The sequence below is a fragment of the Chrysemys picta genome, chromosome 1 (assembly GCF_011386835.1).
Source record: "Chrysemys picta bellii isolate R12L10 chromosome 1, ASM1138683v2, whole genome shotgun sequence".
NCBI lineage: Eukaryota > Metazoa > Chordata > Testudines > Emydidae > Chrysemys > Chrysemys picta.
In genome coordinates this window covers 121553479-121574161 of record NC_088791.1, presented here as the reverse complement: position 1 = coordinate 121574161, position 20683 = coordinate 121553479, and the positions used below count along the sequence as shown (strand labels likewise).

General features: G+C 41.9%; 1 protein-coding gene across 1 annotated transcript in view; it reads right to left on the bottom strand.

Moving 5' to 3' along the window:
• Positions 1-20683, bottom strand: part of GYS2 (glycogen synthase 2) — a 77272-nt gene that overhangs the window by 39897 nt on the left and 16692 nt on the right. Inside the window, exons 3-5 of the mRNA XM_008165767.4 lie at positions 18311-18502; positions 17360-17545; positions 1758-1902 (exon numbers count right to left, since the gene is read on the bottom strand). Of these exons, the coding sequence (XP_008163989.1) occupies positions 1758-1902; positions 17360-17545; positions 18311-18502 (523 nt within the window). The remainder of the gene's footprint in view (positions 1-1757; positions 1903-17359; positions 17546-18310; positions 18503-20683) is intronic.

The window sequence follows — 20683 nt, the reverse complement described above, 5'->3', positions numbered from 1 at the left end:
AGGCTTGAGCCACAAAGTAGTATTGGAATCAGACCAACACAGTTTTTTTGAGCTCCTGTAACTCAAAAAGTGTAGGCCTGGATTTTCAAGAGCGATCATTATTTTGGGATGCCTCCTTTTTTTGGTGCTCAACAGGAGACATTTTAAAGAAATCTGATTTTCAGAGGGCAGGTGCTCTGATCTTTCTGGAAATCAGGCTCCTTAAGGGGCCCCAGAAATTAGACAACCACAGAACACTCATCATTTTGAAAATCCTGGCCTTACATTTAAAATTGATAGTGCCCTTGTTGCAAGTCTCAGTATTGAGGCAAAGAACTGGACAGGCAACGGACTGTGTACTTCTCTCTTACCCATAGGCGTAATCTGTACAGTTTAGGGTTGAGGCATTAAGGCGAGAGGGTATTATGGTGGTAATCAGAGTGCCACTCCCTGAGCCAGACCTATTTTACGGCCTGACAGGATTTCAATTTTCAGGGCTGTCAAATCCAAAACCTTCCACGAGCACTCAATTAAAGTAAAATTGTAAAAAGTAAACAAAGAGTGAATTTTTTGAGATAGCTATTCTGTAATGTAGTCCAAAGCAATTTTAGTATATTTATGTTTGAAAATGGCCAAGTAATTCATATTGGAAAATCATTTGCTAAATAGTTTCCAAAACATTTTTGCAGTGTTTTTCTAAAGATGCATGCCCATATTTGGAGCAGCGTGGCTTGTGCTCACAAAGTATTCTGTCAGTACTTGCAGGACACATCTGGATAGAAGTATCAGCTTGCTCATCCTCTAAGCACCAGGACATGCAATCAAATGAACTGCCTAGAATCACACTTTGGTTTTGCCTATTCACTCCTTCCTTATTTTAATAAAAGAAAAAGTATTACCATAGGAAAGAAAATTACATTTAACACCCCTTTCTTATATCAATGTATCTATCCACCTATGTTGCTCATGGGTCAATCACTAGTATCTAAGTGCTGATGTAACGTTATGTGGCTGGGCTTCAACCCATCAAAGCAAAGAAGCTCAGAGGCTGTGTGTGTCAATAGTGAACACAAGAACATAAGAATGGCCATACTGGGTCAGACCAGAGATCCATCTAGCCCAGTATCCTGCCTTCGGACAGTGGCCAATCCCAGGTGCCCCGAGGGAATGAACAGAACAGGTAATCATCAAGTGATCCATCCCCTGTTGCCCATTCCCAGCTTCTAGCGAACAGAGCCTAGGGACACCATCCCTATCCATCCTGGCTAATAGCCATTGATGGACCTATCATCCATGAATTTATCTAGTTCTTTTTTTAATCCTGGTATAGTCTTGGCCTTCATAACATCCTCTGGCAAAGAGTTCCATAGATTGACTGTGCATTGTGTAACAGTGAGTAAATGTATTACAAAATTCCCACTGATGCTTTCACTAGTTCAGCTGAACATGTGTGGGAGCACTAATATAGACAAAACTCTTGGGGCTTAGATAAACCTGCTGAAATAAAATTAACAATCCTGGTGATAAACTAGGATTCCCACAAATGCTAACCACAGTGACACAAATGGTGCTGAATTTAAATTGGTCTTTGGTTACATATGCTGTTAAAATGTGCTCAGCACCAGTTCAGTTGACACCTATTGTCAGCTACGGCTGTTTTCCTAAGTGTAACAAGGCTGCTGCGTATGCCTCTCTCTCTCTCTGTCCACGTCTCATCATATCAAGGGCAATTTAACCACAGTGAGAAGTTAGTACAGGAAGGCAGGTTCAAGTCTTACCGGCTTTTCTCTTAAGCATGTGTTCTGCTTCTATGGCTGTTATCTGAGAAACCGTGGTGAAAACATGGGCACAATGTACAGACGCCCGTTCCATACAGTACCGATGGTAAATCTCTCTCTCTCCTGCTTCTTTGTCTATGTCAAACTGTTGAACAACAAAAACAATACACCTGTGTGATATGCTACTTCAAACAATTGACCATACATTAGATCAGGGGTAGGCAACCTATGGCATGCATGCCAAAGGCGGCACGTGAGCTGATTTTCAGTGGCACTCACACTGCCCAGGTCCTGGCCACCAGTCTGGAAGGGCTCTGCATTTTAATTTAATTTTAAATGAAGCTTCTTAAACATTTTTAAAACCTTATTTACTTTACATGCAATAATAGTTTAGTTATATATTATAGACTTATAGAAAGAGACCTTCTAAAAACATTAAAATGATTTAAGGTTTTGCGTGCCAGTAATACACAGTGAATAAATGAAGACTTCTGAAAGGTTGCCAACCCCTGCATTAGATGAAAAAGTAAAGTTCCTCTTCTCTCATTTTGTTCTTTGAGGCACCTGAAACTGACATTTTCTGGTACTTTTAAATGCTGTCACATCAGTTCCACCATTATTATTTACTGTCACTTGAAAGATATAATCTTCTCATTCAATTCAGTTCCAACTCAGGTAATTTCTAGAGATGGGCCCAAATCAAAATCCCAGATGCAAACACCCCAAGCTCTGAAATATGTCCAATTCAGATTCAAACTTTGTAGCTGGCCCTAGCTCTATACTGGACTTAATTAAGGTCTGAACATCCCTAACCTTGGGGGGGAAGTATACAGGTATTGAAGGGTATGTGCTGTTTAGTAGAGACAGGAATAAAGGTAAAGGTGGTGGGGGTAGCACTGTACAGCAACAGTAAACTGTAAAGAAATAGGAAGTGATAGTAGGGACAAAACAGAACCTGTTTGAATCAAACACACTTTGGGAAAGGATTGTAAGAGAAGTTCTGTTGGGACAGCGTTAGGACTCTGCTGCTATAGACCCCAGATCTGACTCGGATATGAATACTGATTTCATTAAAATTAATAGAGATGAATACTTTTGGGAACTGTGTTATAATGGGATACTAACTTCCCGGATATAGATTGGAGAAGAAATGATACTAATTGTGGTAAGGCCCAGTTATTCTTGGCTGTGATAGACGACAGTTTCCTTCATCAAATCATCACTGAACCAACAAGAGGTGATGCCATTTTAGACTTGGCGTTAGTAAGTAGTGAGGACATCATAGAAGAGCAGGTTGTAAGAAATAACCTTGGATCAAGTGATCATGAGTTGAGTCAGTTTAAATTAAATGGAAGGATAATCAAAACCAGGTCATCAACTATGGTTTTTAAATTTCAAAAGGGCAGGGAAATTAAGGGAATTAGTTAAAGAAATCAGCTGGACTGAAGAGCTCAAGGATTTAAATGTGGAGGAGGCTTGGAATTTCTTCAAATCAGCTATACAAAAATTATCTGAAATTTGCATCCCGAGAAAGGGGAAAAAAACTTGTAGAGAAAGGCTCCAGACCTAGCTGGATGCATATTCACCTCGGAAACATTATTAGGAGTAAGCAGAGAACCGATACAGAATGGAAAGGAGCTTGATCAGCAAAGCAAGCTACATCATGGAGATTAGAAAATGTAGGAATAAAGTCAGAATTGCTAGAAGTCAAGCTGAATTAGACCTTGCCAAGAAATCAAAATAAATAATAAATGTTTTTTGAGTTATATAAATAAAGAGAGAATAAAGGAGGATGAGGTTGGACCGCCAGGCGGCGTAGCTGAGAAGGAGATTACAGAAAATCTAGGAATGGCCCCAAAACTAAATGAATACTTTTGCCTCCATTTTCAATAACAATGATAACATGGAACATGGGCTTGACGGCTGTATGGCTGATGGAAATGAGTGTCTAGAAATGGAAATTATCACATTTGAGTTGGAAGAAAAATTTAAAGAGCTTAATGCGCTCAAATTGGAGGGGGACCAGATAACTTCCATCCCAGAATACTGAAAGAACTGGCACATGCGATTGCTAATCCAGTAGCAAGAATTTTTAATAAAACTACCTATTTGGGGGTTGTACTATATGACTGGAGAATATCTAATGTCGTGCCTATATTTAAAAAAGAGAAAAGCATGACCCAGGAAATTACAGACTCATTAGTTTGACCTCAGTAGTATGCAATATTTTAGAGCAAATTGTGAAGGAAAGAATAATTAAATTCCTAGAGGTACATGGTAAAGGGCATATAATGCAACATGGGTTTACCAAAGGTAGCTCATGCCAGACTGATCTATTTTCCTTCTTTGTGAAAATAACTTTTTTTAAATAAGGGAAGTGCAGTAGATCTGATATATTTAGACTTCAATAAAGCATCTGACATGGTGCCACATGGGAAATTATTAGTTAAATTAGAGAAGATGAGGAGTGGAGCAGTATAAGCATTGTAAGGTGAATAAGGCATTGGCTAAAGGGGAGAAGGAAATGGGTTATGCTAAAAGGTGAATTATCGGACTGGAGAGAGGTTACTAGTCGAGTTCATCAAGGATCGGTCTTGGGAGCAACCTTATTCGGATTAACATTTTTATTAATGACCCTGGCACACAAAGTAAGAGCACGCTAATGAAATCTGCTCATGATACTAAATTGGAAGGCAATCAATACAGAGGAGGATCTGAATATTATACAGGCAGAACTGGATGACCTTGAAGACTGGAATGACGGAAATGGGATGAAATTCAACAGTCCAAAGTGCAAGGTCATGCACTTGGGGGTGTAACAACAAGAATTTCTGATACAAGGTGAGGGCTCAGCAGTTGGAAGTGACACAGGAAAAGAGAAACCTGGGTGTGTGGGTCTATCACAGAAGAACTATGACCCACCACGTGATGTGGCTGGGGAAAGGGCAATTCTAGGATGTATTAGACGAGCATTTCCAGTAGAGATAGAGAAATATTAGTGCCATTGTACAAGGCACTGGTAAGACCTCTTTTGGAATACTGTGTACAATTCTGGTCATGCATGTTCAAGAAAGATTAATTTAAACTGGAATGGGTGCAGAGGAGAGCTACTAGGATGATAAAGGGAATGGAAGGCCTATCTTATGAGGTGACTGGAAGAGCATGGCTTGTTTATTTTCACAAAAAGAAGGCTGAGAGGGGAGGGGAGGGATAAATTGCGGGGAGGGGAGGGATAAATACCATGCAGGGCAAAGAGCTAGTTAAGCTAAAGGACAATGCTGGCACAAGAACAAATGGATATAAACTGGTCCCAGTCCAGTAACAGCCTCTCACTAGGAGTTGTGGTGACAAACAACTTAACTGATTTTAAGAAAGAGCTGGACAAATTTATGAGTGCAATTGTATGATGGGGTTGCTTGTGATGATGGGGGGGCGGGCAGGGCTCAATAGTTCTAGGGTTCACTTCCAGTTTATAGCTTATGTTCCTAAAACTTATGTTTCAGGGTTTCAGCCAGGCACCAACAGGGGTCAGGAAGGGATCTTTTTCTCCAATGTATTCTGGGAGGTTTTATTATCTCCTTCCTCTGAAGCCTCAGAAATGGCCACAGCTGGAGTTGGGATATTGGGCAGGGTGGGTCAGGGCTCTAATGTAGCCCTGAGCATTTTCTCTCTCTCAGGTTCTTACCCACGTGCTCTGGGTCTAACTAATCACCATAGGTAGGGTTGGGAAGGAATTTTCCCCAGGTCCTTTTGGCAATGACCTTGGGGGTTGTTCACCTTCCTCCGTAATGTGAGAGTGCCAGGATTATCTGGGTATCTCTCACTGAATCATTTCCCTGCCATTGCGGGAACCTCGAGACAGGTGCACCCAAGTCCCTCCTATGCTCTGCCTGTGGCACATTTACTTTGTCCTCATTTCTGTTGGACTGTGTGCGCCAGTGCTGGGTGATGTCGGTGGGCTGTGATATACAGACGGTCAGACTAAATGATCTTTTTGTGCCTTCTGGCCTTGAACTCTATGACTCTAAAACCAGATACAAATTATTCAGCTTCTCCCCATCTCTATTAATTATGTTCTTTGCACCTAAATTCCCAACTGCAGTTGCAATCAGGTATGGTATTCTTTACTTTCTGTCCTGAACAATTTCATCGTTTTGCTGTGTGTTGTTAAACACCTGAGGATTTCCAGCCAGAGGTGGCAGCATTTCAGTGGTGAATGTTGCAATTCCTGTGGATAGCTTACATATCAGCATCATCTGCAAAAGCTCTTTTAGGCTCCACTGGGATGAGAGACACTATACAATAAATATAGGTTATTTCTCTTGTCCCTAAAATTGCAACTGCAGTTATAAGGGCTGCTGTGAGAACTAGAAAATAGAAGTGGGTGACGTTGGCTCAATTGGCAGTATGATCTGCACGGGAGGAAACTCAGATCACTATAGAGCCAATGCTTAAGAATTCAAACAGTCACCACTAATTTCCACGACAAAAGCCAAATCTGTACAATGTAGTCTAAAAAAGCTTAACTCTAATTAGGTGTCAATGATTATATGGTTTACAGTTAAATTACAATCCTATTAGTCCTAAATTATCTTTCACTGCTGGGAATACCAAGGTAACCCTCTCAAGGTTGATGGCAAGGACATGGCATATACTGCTTTTACATGTAGTTTATTAAGTGCTGAAGGCTGTTACAATGACATTAAGAATCTCACTTATGCAGAATTCTCATGATTCCATTATTGCTAGGGCTGACAGTTAGCACATTCTACCTTGTGAGTGCCCTAACAAGACATCCAATGCACATGGGGGAATCAAACTAGTCAAGGAATTGGAAGGAGGTTGGGGATGGGGGAAGGGGGAGGACTGGACTGGGACAGGCTAAGGCTAGAAAGGACAGGGGCAAAAGGCTCTTGGAATGGAATCCAAGATTCCAGAGTTTCAACATCCCTCTGCTGTTAGCAAATATCTGTAAAACCCATTATCAAAGTGTGTCTCCCATCCCCCTCTAGTGGCTGCTCCACATAGCAATAGTAGGTTGTCATCCTCTATCAGTTATTCTGTTAGCTCAAGTAGCAGAGATCTTTGTCATGGATCAAAAAGTTCCAAACCTGCTGATGACATATATGGGTGTCAATGTTTTGACAGAATGGATTAGTAACTGAAGCCAGATCTCCTGAGTCCCAATCCAGTAACTTAACCACCCAACCAATCTTCATCTTTCAGAATGCCATGATATGGGCCTTTTTGTCTTTATCAGTGGTCTCAGTTCCAGCCTCATATATGCAGGTGTCAATTAACACACAGTGTTTCTTGAAGAATCTGCAATGAACTTTTTCTTACAGGCATTAATGGCCTGATTTGAAAGGTCCTGAGCACTGGTAGCTCCCAGTGACTTCAGAAGGAACTCTGGGTCAACGGCACTTCTGAAAAAAAATCAGATATTAAGGGTGGGATTTTCTACTCTGCCCCCACTGAAGAGAATGGTAAATCTAGAGTTGGTGGGGAAAAACATGAGAAAAGTGTGCAGGAACTTTTCAAAAATGTTTTTACTTTAAGAAAAATCATTGATATTTTTTGATTGTCAAAAAATTTCAACAACTATAGAGCTGGTGCAAAGCCCCAAATATTTTATTTAAAGTGTTTTGGTTCCCTCCCATCAAAAATTGAATTGCTAAAAATGTTAATTAAAAACTCCAAATTTGGAAAATTTTGACCAGGTCTAGTTAAAAACTTCCTCCTGACTCCAATGACAACAGAGCCCGAATACTCAAATTCCATAAAAACTAGGGTTTAAACCAGAATATTATTTGTCATTCTTGTTCATTTTTGTTTCTTTATGCAATGCTTGAATATTGATTCCCCCTTCCTCACTACTATCAAATTCTTCAGCTTCTGAAAATGAGAAAGGTTTTGTTTCTGGATGCTCTTGTATGACTTCTAGACCAAGTGCTTGAGCAGCATCAACATGGTTCTATTAGTGGGGAGGAAGCGGATCTCATCATTTTTAATCACATTGTTCCTCCTCCCACAGTTCATCCTCTTTCTGTGGTTCTTTCTGCTGCAGCTTCTGCTACTTACAGAAGTGTTGGGTCCTGGCTTTTGACCTTACTTACAAGGTGGAGATAGAAATCTCATTGTCTACCTCTTAGCAGGCTTGAATGATGACTTCAGAAAATAATAGTCTTAGATGAGTTGAAGGCCAGGTTAACTGGTACTTAAGTGATGAGACAACACAACAGGATAGAGAGTGCAGATTGAAGTGTCTACTTGGAAACTGTGGGATGCCTTTGTTCTACTGCATATCTGCCAATGTGAATGCTAGCACAAGGGCAGGCCTGCCACTTACTATTTGATTTCCTCCTCCTCGCTCGGTCCACTCTCGACTGGCATGTGAGCCACCAAAGTATCCACAGTGGCCTTCGCAGTGGAGGTGGGGTCACCACAGAGTATTGCGTCCAGCTCTTTGTAGAACTGGCAGCTCGTGGGCGCAGCACCGGAGTGGCGGTTTGCCTCCTGCGCCTTGTGATAGGCATTCCTCAGTGCTTCACTTTGACCCTGCACTGCATTATGTCCCGGGCATGGCCCCTTTCTGTCATGCATCGTGAAATTTGTCCATAGGTATCATAATTCCTATGGCTGGAGCGCAGCTGGGACTGGACAATCTCCTCTCCCCAAATGCTGATGAGCTCCAGCAGCTCCGCATTGCTTCAAGCAGGGGATCGCCTGGTGCGTGGAGCAGGCATAGTCACCTGGAAAGATGCGCTGAGACCACTGCAAACAGGAAGGGGACTTTCAAAATTCCCAAGGAATTTAAGGGGTAGAGATGACGGTTGGGCACCTAAGGGCAGTAGAGTTCAAACCGATGACCAGAGAGGCGAGAACAGGCATTGTGGGACACCTCCCGGAGGCCAATTGCAGCACTGTAATCGACCAGGATGTCAACACTGGCACCGCAGCACTGTATCCCCAGCGCAGAAAGCTGTACGCCTCTCGTCGGGGTGGTTTTTTTATAGCGCTGCAACTGCGAAGTTTCTGCACACTAAGTGGCTTGGCAGTATGTACACCTCGGGAGTTACAACACAAAAAACTGCTTTTCTGTGCAGAAACTTGCCAGTGTAGACAAGACCCAAGACTGCTTTAGGTTTCTTCTTCACACGGATTTTAAGGACAAAAATTTTCCTCTCTAATCCCCTCGTTCTAACTCTAATGTTCTGTTTGGTTTATTACTAGTCAGCTCGTTCTGCACATGTAGAGATCTCATTGAGCTGACTAGTAATAAACCAAGAAGAACATTAGAGTTAGAATGAGGGGATTAGAGAGGAAATTTTTTGCCCTTAAAATCTATTTCAATTTCAAAAGAAAAAGAGGGAAGGGTTACAAATACATAATGTTGTGAAAAACACCCTGGGACTTAGTTTCATGCAATCCTGGAGCAAATTTTGAACTAACTTCTTCTCTCTGCATGGAGTCCTGTGATGGATTTCTAGTTTTATTCATGGCTTCGTAGTTTACAATCAAAAGTCAGTGGTTTCAGCTGAGTTCCATTTGGAGTTTTCAGATTCATCAGAGTTCCTAACCCAGCATGAAGCTCAAAAACATTCAACTCTGCACCCTTTGCAGACTGAAACCTCCAACTTTCACATATCTCCAGTCATAGCAATAACAGAGTTTAAAAAAAAAAATAGATAAACCTTGGAATGCTAAATATACTGTCCGATGAAGGTTGCAAGTAGAACTGGTTGGAAAAAACAGATTCAAAACTAATGTTTTTGTTTCAAATGGACCTTTGCACATCAAATGACATTAAAAGGCTATTTAAACTCAAAGTTTCAATTTGAAATTAAATGTCTTGGTGGGAGTCAACATTTTGAAACGAAAGGTTTTGTTTCAAATTCACATTTTGAAATGAAAAAAACATTTTCATTTGAATATATATCTAGAAATAAAATGTTCTGCTTTGAAATGTCACTTCAGAAAATCAAAAACTATCAAAATTGACATGTTTTTCAATGACAAATATTTGTCAGAAAACTTTCAACCAGCTCTAGTTCACACCAGTCATTATTGATAAAGTGACTATATTTAAAAAAAAAAAACCCACACCCTGATTATGGCAAATTCATAACCTCATCTCTTCTCAGAGATCATTTTTTTCATTTCATCTGAACATACTTCTGTTTTTTACTCCTACTTCATGGCTATTGAAAGTCTCAAACTCCAGAGGTGACCATCCCTGAAGTCTGGGGAAGTCTTGAGTTAAATCTACACATTATGACCAACTTCTATCTCTATAGTATGCCAAACAAAAATCCCCCAATCCAAACACTCCCAAACTGTAGGGAAGTTTGGACTGAGATCCAGAATCAAACTTCACAGCTGGACCCTAAGTCTACAATGGGCTGAGACAAAACTCTCAATCCAGATACTCTAACCTAACTTCTGTTTTAGCAACATCATTCTTTCAGCAATGAGGGGGTTCAGTGAAAATGGCATTCCCAACTGAGAGTGTTTGTCATGTATTCACTGTACAAAAGTATAGCAAAAAAGCTCATGCTCCCTAAGTCATCTTGAATCCTTAGGGAAATTGTGAGCTATGTAAAAACATCATGCACTCAGTATGATGCCAAGTTGACAAGTGTATCATTTGAAAAAGTGAACTTGGGTATTTTGAGTCTTTTTACACGTGAATGTGATTTGTGTGAAGAAGAGATAGGTGTAAAACAAAACCCTTAATCTGGACATCCCCAGTCCGAGGATGAGGGTTTGAAATGTGTATCAGAATTTTTCAGCACTGGTCAATTGCAGTGTGAATGGCTGTGCCCCCACATCAGTATTATGGCTTCCAATCCATCATTTGATACGCTGGGTGTAAACGCACATTCCACTGAAGTGGAAAAAAAAAGTTACTCTTGTTGCTAAGGTACTGAGCTGGAACTCAGGACATCTGTGCTCAATACCAAGCCCTGCCAAAGAGATCCTGAGTGACTTGTAGTAAGTTAGTCTTTTAGTGCCTCTGTTTTCCCACCTGTAAAATGGGGATAGAAGTATTTTCCTACTTCATGTGGGTATTGTGAGGCTAAATGGATTATCAATCATTATTAAACACTAGTCATGGTTTGTGAGCTGCTCAGAAAACATGATGATGGGGACCATGTAAGTAGAACTGAATCATTTCAGTTGTTGGGTTTGGTGTGTGGGTGTTTGGTTGTGTTAGTGGCCTCTGATATACAGGAGATCAGACTAAATGGTTTACAGGTCCCCTCTGGCCACTACCTCTATGATTCTGAATCTGCAATGTCTGCCCCAACAGCTGCAAGTACAAGGCTGTGTGGCTATTACAATACTTTGTGTGACTTTTGCTTGTAACTAAGACCGTTAACATGACCCCTGGATGTGTGAACAAGGGAATATCAAGAAGGAGTAGGGAGGTGGCATCACCTCTGTTTGCAGCATCAGAGAGACCATTACTGGAATACTGTGTCCAGTTCTGCTGTCCACACTTCAAAATGGATGTTGACAAATTGCAAAAGGTTTGGAAAAGAGCAACAAGAACAATTTGAGGTCTGGAAAGCATAAGAGACTAAAGAAGCTCAATCTAATTAGTTTATGTAAGAGGAGGTTAAGGAGTGACTCTTCACAATGTACGAGGGCCTAATAGGTATGAGATTCCCGATACTAGACAGCAGAAAAAGTCAGAATGAGATCCAATGGTTGGACACTGAAGCTAGACAAATTCATACTAGAAATAAGGTGAACATTTTTAACAGTGAGAACAATTAACCATTGGTACAACTTATCTATGGATGTGATGTGATGGAGTCTCCATCATTTGCAGTCTTTAAATCAGGCCTGGGTCCCTTTGTAAAAGATGTGTTGTTGCTCAAATAGAAGTTATGGGCTGGATGCAGGAATTATTGGGAGAGGTTCTCCGGACCCTGTTACGCAGAAGATCAAACTAAATGATCATAAGCGTCCCTTCTGGCCTTAAAATCTGTGAAAGTGACTTGCCTAAGGTCACAGAGTAGGTCTGTGGAACAGCTGGGAATAGTCAGTGACAGAACTGGGAATGAAACCCAGGAGTCCTGATCCCCAATCCATTGCTCTAATTACTAGACCCTTGTCCCTATGGAGCAGAACCTTCTTCATTTCCAGCTCAGGGGAAAGAACACAGCAGCTCTGGCATGCTATTGAATAAAGATTAAGAGGAACTAGTTATAAATTTAAAACCCAAAATTTAACTCCTTATTTATTGTTCTCTTATGTAAATGGCAAATAGTAGAATTTTCCTTCTTCTGTAGCTTAGCCGCACTAAATAAGAATAAAAACTACACATCCTGGCTTAAGTCAGATTTGCATTAGCTGCTCTTCTAATAAAGCGGATCAACTTTGCATAATGATGAGCTCAATGACTGTGGGAGCGGCACTGCCGTAAAAAGAAATGAGAACTGGACCTGCTATGGTGCCAACAAAAATGCCACAAGCAGGTAGTTTCAACTGAGACTTTACAGTGCATTAATTTAGTCATTATGCCCATCTCTGCACTACTTTACATCTTGTAGAATCATTTATAAAACTGTGCAGGCTAAGGGTAAAAAAGCTACCAGATCAGAATACTTATGTTTTACACCAACTTGGCACCCATGTAAATAACTACACAAGGTGCAAAACCACGGAGAGTCAGTCAGACCATAGTTTTTCCATGTGCAGTATTTTTAAACTATAAAATCTTAAGGTGAATTTTTAGTACTTGTGAGAGACTTAGTTGCTAGCACCAGAGACTTTTGCCAACGGACTTGCCCATTGTGTCTAGCCAGTGCTCCACAAACCCACTTTGAAAGGACTACTGCTATTATGAGAAAGAAGTTTGACCCTTCTGTTCATTGGCTTATTTGCTGAAACTGTTAGTTCTGATGTGGAGCTCTGTCCCCCAGGAATTACACTGAAGCCGCCAATATATTTCAGTGAAATTACAAAAGGTGCCAGCCTATGTGAATTCCTGGAAGGGTGGACAGAGTCCACCAGAACAAAAAGCCCCGCCCCTCAAATGGGAGAGAGACCATAGGCAGGCGGTGTGCACCTTCCTGCAGCAGCCACTCATGTACGAGAGAGGCAGAGGGCAGGACAGCTTTCACCTCCTGGAGTACTCAGTGGGAGGCACAGGGGTAGGCAACATCATGTGCTGGGTAATACCCACAGGGTCCAGCCAGTCTCTCTGACCATAGTTCAGGAGATCTCCAATTCTGGAGACAGCGGGACCAATGTCCAGCTCACCCAGGGGGCCTCCACCACTTGATCTCTGAGCTATACAGCAAGGTCTCAAGGAGGAGGTCTTCACCCTCTGGCTTGAAAAATGCTAGCTAGCCTGTTAGCCTCTAGCACTGAGAATCCCTGGCTTCTCTGCTGCAACTGCTAAAAAGGATGCCAGCTAGTGCCATGGACAGTTATCTTGTGGAAGCCAGACGGAGAATACCCTACTCAAGTCACTGAACAGCCAACAGAACATAACCTTTGGTGATTACTGACCTTGGCTGGATTTGAACAGACGGAAAAAAAAAATCAAGCTCTTATTATGGGTCCCTGACCACTTCATTCCCCCAAGCAGAGATGCTGACAAAAAAGCCACACAGGAACATTATACTGCACTAATGACATCCCATTAATTTTTCTTTGTTTTCTTGTTGTTTCCCCCTCAATAGGGGTGTTATTCAAACATCATAATCTTGAATGCAAGAAAAGAAAGTGTACATTTTGTTTCACTCTGACATTAACAGCTGTTAGATGGTAATGGGCTTTAAGTCTGTACTGACCTGGACCAGATTTGAACTAGTGACCTAGAAGTGAAAGGCTTATTATCCAATTACCAATCCCCTGAGCCATGTAACCCAACTGCAAGCTAGGGGGGCAATAGGGCCAGTTACACCAGAGATGAGTTTGGCCCATTCATGGCTTTGCATTCTGAGATGAATTACAAGTTCAGCCATAGTGTGGGTGTGATGAGCAGCCCTTGTTCTTTATCTCATTGGGGAAATGGTGAGTTCTATACAAGACACCTGTCTGCAGAAAACAGAGAATGAAATAGCTGTTTACACTTCTAGAAAGTTCTCCTGAATAATACACGATCCAAAACAAACAGAATGATTAAGTTAGATTTTTCTTTTTTGATTGTCCGCATAAGCAAATGAGAACTGAAACTATAAAAGCATCTAATTTAATAAAAATATATGAGTCTAATCTACACTGATACAGGCAGATTCTCTCAGTCACACTGTTGTAAATCCAGAGTGACTTTGCCAAATTCAGTGGAATTACATTTACACTAGTGGACCTGAGACCAGAATCTGGAACTTTAGGGCCACATCATCAGGACTGGCCAATGGTCCTCTGGGGTCATTCTAGCAACCAGGGATCGCTGGAGAGCAAAGGAATGCCATCTAAGCTCTGTTTTCCTTGACCATACCCCATACGCTAAGGGTGATGTAGTTGTGGTAGGCTGGTCCTACACTGGAGAATTGGTCCCGGGTCTGTTACAGTCTCTTCAGTGGCTGTTTTGTTTCAAGCAGCACAAACTTGCAATCAGATTTCTGAATCAAAAGGTTTTGGCTCGGCTGGGGAGAATCGTGCACAAGGTGGAAGGCCCTCACAGTTCTAGCTCCCCTCTGCTTGCAACGATGGGGAAAATGTCAGTAACTTTACATGTTGCTTTATAAAATTCCTGATGTTAAGGTTTATTCCCAAATGTAGGGAACTTGGGCCAAATTAATCTCTGGTATACATCTGTTGACGTCAGTGGGCTTACATCAGGCTATGCATTTGTATCCTTTATGTTTGTATTCATTTGTTGTACCTTGTTAAGAATATGGATATGAGGCATTTTCTCCTGCAAGAAGTACATCAGAAAGAAAGAAATGCTTTGCAATCTGTTTCTTTGTATACTTAAATAGGAATCAGAGTGTAGCCTTGCCCTATCCCGTGTCTTTTGAAACCTGATCCTGTCTATCTCATCATTTAGCCCTCCTTCCTCATGGCACACCAGTTCTTTGACAGTACCTCCTAATTAGGGCTAGGCAGGGTTCTCTTTGGAGCTCATTAAAGCCAATCCTTGTTTTTCTACATTGAGTGCTAGTACAGGTAACATGAGGCTCCCTCTGCTTCTGCAGGAGCTGAGCATGCCTGCTTGTTCCCAGGCACTGCTAGACTGCTGCTTCACCTCTGCATTATAAAATAGTTATCATCTATGGTAGAACATACACCCATTGGTTCTTTCCCACCTGTCTCAGATATTTTCCTTCAGCTTTAAGCAAAGTATGTTCCTTCCAAGAAACACTGATCAAAAGTGAGAGCTTAAATTCCATTTTTAAAAAATCCAATTGGCCTGAAACAGGAAAACTATGCGCTGTACTTTGGAAAGGGGAAAAAAGTGACATGCCCTTTAAAAGGTATATTGTCTCATCCAAAGGTTAAACACTAGAAAGCCCTGGAGAGTCTTTATCACTGGACAAATCACTTGTTTGACCTTAATAGTCTACTACTAAAAGACAACAGCAAGAATATCCTCTAAAGACCTGCCTATCTGTATCATTTAATGAGTGAGTGCTAGATCAGCCCCTTATGTTTCTCATCTGGCTTTTGGGCCAGGCTGACCTTTTTACAGCCAAAGACGCCCTCATTAAGACAGCTGATCTCTTAGTAAATGTTACAGCTTGTCAGGAAGAGCTTTAATGCACCGTAAGTGTCTGTGAAACAGTCGTGTAATAGCCTCACACAATTTCCTGCATCAGTACCCTTTAAATGTCAACCTGCCTGAAGGAATGAGCTGTGGAATTCCATTAGCCTCCATCATTAAAGTATATTTGCAGAGATTAATAATAAAACTTCAGAGGTGATATTAATACATAAAAGGTATTCTCAGAGAGAGAAATATGTCTGTTTTTAACTATCACCATAGCAATGAATGGGATTTCAGAAGATAAATATTTTTGTATTGATATATATTTATGTTGCTACTCAGAAATTCTCTGTGCTGTAGAGAGCATGGCTTTGATTTGAGAACACAGGAAAGGTAGGGAATTAAAAAAAAGGTTTGCATTTTACTGTTGTCCTTTTACAGACTCATACAGCAGACGAGCTCAATCTTTAACCATAATCTTTCTTGCAAAAATTATATTTAAGATGTACAATTCTCTTAAATTCTCTGTATCAAGGAAGTACAGACCATAGACCAGGACACTTCGTTCATTTTTAGCATGCTATCTAGCAGCTGGCTTATTTTACAGCAATATGACAAGTGAACTGACATGTATGAGGATATCACTGCACTTTTTAATTCATGTTTAACTCTAAGAAGTAGTAAAGATGCTCCTACAGAACAGCCACTATTTTGCAGGATACTAAATTCTGAGCTACCACAGCGAAGTAGTCTTTTAGGGTGGGATTTTTAAAAGCGCTTTGGCATGATTCATAAAAGGATGAATCCGTGATGCATAAACCAATCTCAAAATCCATTTCTCTCTGTATCTGCATTTGTAAAACACAGATCCCACCCTGTACCTGCAGTTGCTAAACAGCAAATATATCCGAGGACCGTAATAAAATTCTACTTATGTTTTCCATTTTGTGCTGTAATGTGATATCATGAAGTTGACAGAGTGGAACATAAAATAAAAACCGACACTCTACCAAAATTTCAAGAAATATTTTAAATAGGTCTTTTAATTTCAAACACAAATTAGTCAAAAAACTGAGAAAAAATTCTAGCTGCCAATAAGACTTAACCCTAAAAATTTGAGAGAGTACGCATTTCTGTTCGACTTACAAGGGAGCGGGGGCAGGTTGGAGGAAGGCAAAATGAGCCTCATAATAGGAACCCAGTTGTATGTTAACTACACAGAGATTACTGTAATAGACCATTTTTTCTACATCCTTACCCTGGTAAAAAGTGCTGTAAAACACAGCAGCTTAAGCGTCAGCTCTAAGCCTAGCCCCCAGCTACGTGGGTGCTGTAGCCACTACCTACTCAACTGGCCACAGGGCCTCTCAACCAATTTGCTCTACATCTCTGTCTTAGGTGCCTCATCGGCACCTAAAGAGGGAGATTTTCAAAGGCATTGACTTTCATTGGGAGGTGGGTACCTAACTGATCTTTGTGCCTTTGAAAATATCCTCAAATTGTTAATAATAAGGCTAAGAGCTTCAGATGGCAAGTGCTATAGCAGTGCAATATATTGTTATTGCCATTTATTTATCAGTCAGTGGACTGAATTGGGCTGTTGATTAGCCCAGGAGTTTGAGGGTTTCCAGTTTTCCTCCAGATAGGCCTGATCCAACTGACGTCAATGGAAAGACTCCCGATTTCACTGGGTTTGGAATCAGACCCAACATACCTAAGGATGTAACTAATACAATTTATTATGCTTTGAAATTGTGGCAAAGCACTTCTATGTCTGCCCACCCCATGAGAATATTCAAGAAGGAATAACTGTGCATTGGTAAAGTTAACAGGCACCAAAGCCAGGAGCCGCATGGTTTAATGAGACATTTTAGCATCATTGAAAAGTTAGCTTGAAATGCCATGGGGAGAAAACAGAACGACAGACTCTTACCTGGTCAAGTTTGTTGTAGAAATCTATACTTGCTGCACACAGGTACCTCCCGAGCAGTGTGGCATGGGTAGTAAAGACTGTGGCAACAGGAAGTTTCCTAAATCGAGAGAGGATTAGCCCAGCACCTGCCTGCCATTCATGAAAGTGAGCAATCAAGTTGGGCTTGTCATCAAACTGGCTGGTGAGCTGAAAACAATGTGAAAGGACACATGTGAAGTGCACTGCCTCCTGCTTATCACCCCCTTCTCAGCAGCCCCCAAGTGTCTGCTTTCTTCTGAATGAAAAAAAATCCTATAGCATTCTACTTGACCACAGCCCTGACCAGTCGGTAGAGTTGGTTGGCTGTGAAGAGAAGTACATGCTGCACCATGCCCCCCAGTGGCACGCTCACCCAGGGCGCTCTGAGAAACACAATCTTTCATTGTTCTTTATATTTTCTCTTTTGCTATTAGACCCCAGTTTAAGAAAACCATAAGTGACTCAGTGTTAATTGTTTGAGGGAAGATAGAATCTGGCAACTTTGGGAAGTAAATTGCCCTTGGCTTTCTGTGTGGAGGCAAGGACAGTTTGAGAGTGATCACCTGGTTGCTGCTCATTGGTAGAGAGAGAGCGAGATCACTACCACAAAGTGGTGTCAGTAAGAACTCAGACACCCAAGAAGAAACATAGGGTAGAAATGACATTAAAGTAACACCACATGCCAGCCATGGCTTTCCGTGGAAAGAATGCAGTTGAACTGACCAACAGAACACTTTGAAATCAGAGATAAGCTACAGCCATGAATTTGGCTCCAGACCAGGAGTGAAATTTCTTACCATTGGAGGGGAAAGTTTCAGGACTGTGGTTTCAGTACAATATATAATAGAGGAGTTACTGAGATTCCAAAATTGATTTGGATCTATGTCAGATCCAGGTTTGAAGCCACTGTTGTTCTAGACTTTAAAACTGTACCTCTTTAAAGAACCAGGCAGTCAATGATCCAAAGATCAGTGCATCGTTGGCTTCTCTGTCATTAAAAGGGATTCCTATGTTGCATGCATCCCAGAATTCTCCTTTCCATCTGTCCAGATTCCAGGCTGCTGATCCTATGTCAAAGAGCATAACGTATGGGCTGCCTTCTATCAGCCATCTTCCAAAAAATACCTGTTAATTAGAGGCAGAGGTGTTAGCAGAAAAGGCCAATTTCTCAAGGAGTGGCCTAAACTGAGCCAGCAAATTTTGCATAGAAACCTGAATTTCATGAGCAGAAGCATTTGGGAAAGACGTGGGTATTCCTGTGGGCACAAAATGGATATTTGGGGTTTCTCCTGGCAATGTGTGGAGGAAATCTAGTCCAAAAGCAGGGGGAAAAAATCCAAGAACAATTTTTCAAGATTTATTTTCCTGATATTTTTACTGAAAATTGAAAGATTTTAAGCCACTCTATAGTTGGTTGAAAAATGGGAAAAGAGATGTGAAAAATCACTTTTTCTATCAAAATGATATTTGTCATTGGTAGTTCAAAGTGACAGAACTTTCAACCAACGCTAGTGATGATCACGTTTACCTACTTAAATGAGAGGCGTAGACGCTTGGCACTTTACAGGATTGGACCCTGGGAACCGTAACTGCCTACTTTATACACATAACCTAATGGGCATTTGAGGTGCCATATATCTATGTCCAATTTAGGAGGCTTGCTTGAAAATCTGGACCATGGGAGCCTTAGAACCTGATTCTCATTTACTCTAAGGCCTCCTCTACACAATCAAGTTGTACTGCTTAAATTACAGTGGGATAGCTAAGGCTTACAACCCTCACTAAGTGCGCATGCAGTTATATTGATATAAAGATGCATTATACCAGCATAGCTATTCCTGTACAGGAAGGGGAATGAGGCTTGGTCTACACTACCCCCCTAATTCGAACTAAGGTACGCAACTTCAGCTACGTGAATAACGTAGCTGAAGTCGAAGTACCTTAGTTCGAACTTACCTTGGTCCACACTCGGCAGGCAGGCTCCCCCGTCGACTCCGCGGTACTCCTCTCGCCGAGCTGGAGTACCGCAGTCGACGGCGAGCACTTCCGGGTTCGACTTATCGCGTCCAGACTAGACGCGATAAGTCAAACCCAGAAGTTCGATTGCCAGCCGCCGAACTAGCGGGTAAGTGTAGCCAAGGCCTAAGATATACCTGCCTAAGGGTATGTCTACACTACGAAATTAGGTCGAATTTATAGAAGGCAGTTGTTTAGAAATCATTTTTATAAGGTCGATTATGTGTGTCCCCACACAAAATGCTCTAAGTGCATTAAGTCGGCGGACTGCGTCCACAGTACCGAGGCTAGCGTCAACTTCCGGAGTGTTGCACTGTGGTAGCTATCCCACAGTTCCCGCAGTCTCTGCCGCCCATTGGAATTCTGGGGTGAGATCCCAATGCCTGATAGGGCAAAAACAGTGTCGCAGGTGATTCTGGGTATATGTCATCAGGCCCCACCCTCCCTCCCTCCCTGCCATGAAGCAACAGCAGACAATCGTTTCGCGCCTTTTTTCAGCCCAGACGCCATAGCACTGGGATCATGGAGCCTGCTCAGATCACCGCGGCAATTATGAGCACTTTAAACACCACACGCATTATCCTGGAGTATACGCAGGACCAGAACCTGCCAAGGCAAAACCAGGCGAGGAGGCGACGGCAGCGTGGCGATGAGTGATGAGGAAATAGACATGGACCTCTCACAAAGTACGGGCCCCAGCAATGTGCAAATCATGGTGTTAATGGGACAGGTTCATGCCGTGGAACGCTGATTCTGGGCCAGGGAAACAAGCACAGACTGGTGGGACCGCATCATGTTGCAGGGTGGGACGATTCCTAGTGGTTGTGAAACTTTTGCATGCATAAGGGCACTTTCATGGAACTTTGTGAGTTGCTTTCCCCTACCCTGAAGTGCCAGAATACCAAGATGAGAGCAGCCCTCACAGTTGAGAAGCGAGTGGCAATAGCCCTGTGGAAGCTTGCAACGCCAGACAGCTACCACTCAGTTGGGAATCAATTTGGAGTGGGTAAATCTACTGTGATCCAAGTAGCCAATGCAATCAAAGAGCTGCTGGTATCAAGGGTAGTGACTCTGGGAAACGTGCAGGTCATAGTGGATGGCTTTGCTGCAATGGGATTCCCTAACTGTGGTGGGGCGATAGACGGAACCCATATCCCTATCTTGGCACCGGAGCACTAAGCCAGCGAGTACATAAACCGCAAGGGGTACTTTTCAATGCTGCTGCAAGCACTGGTGGATCACAAGGGACATTTCACTAACATCAACGTGGGATGGCCGGGAATGGTACAT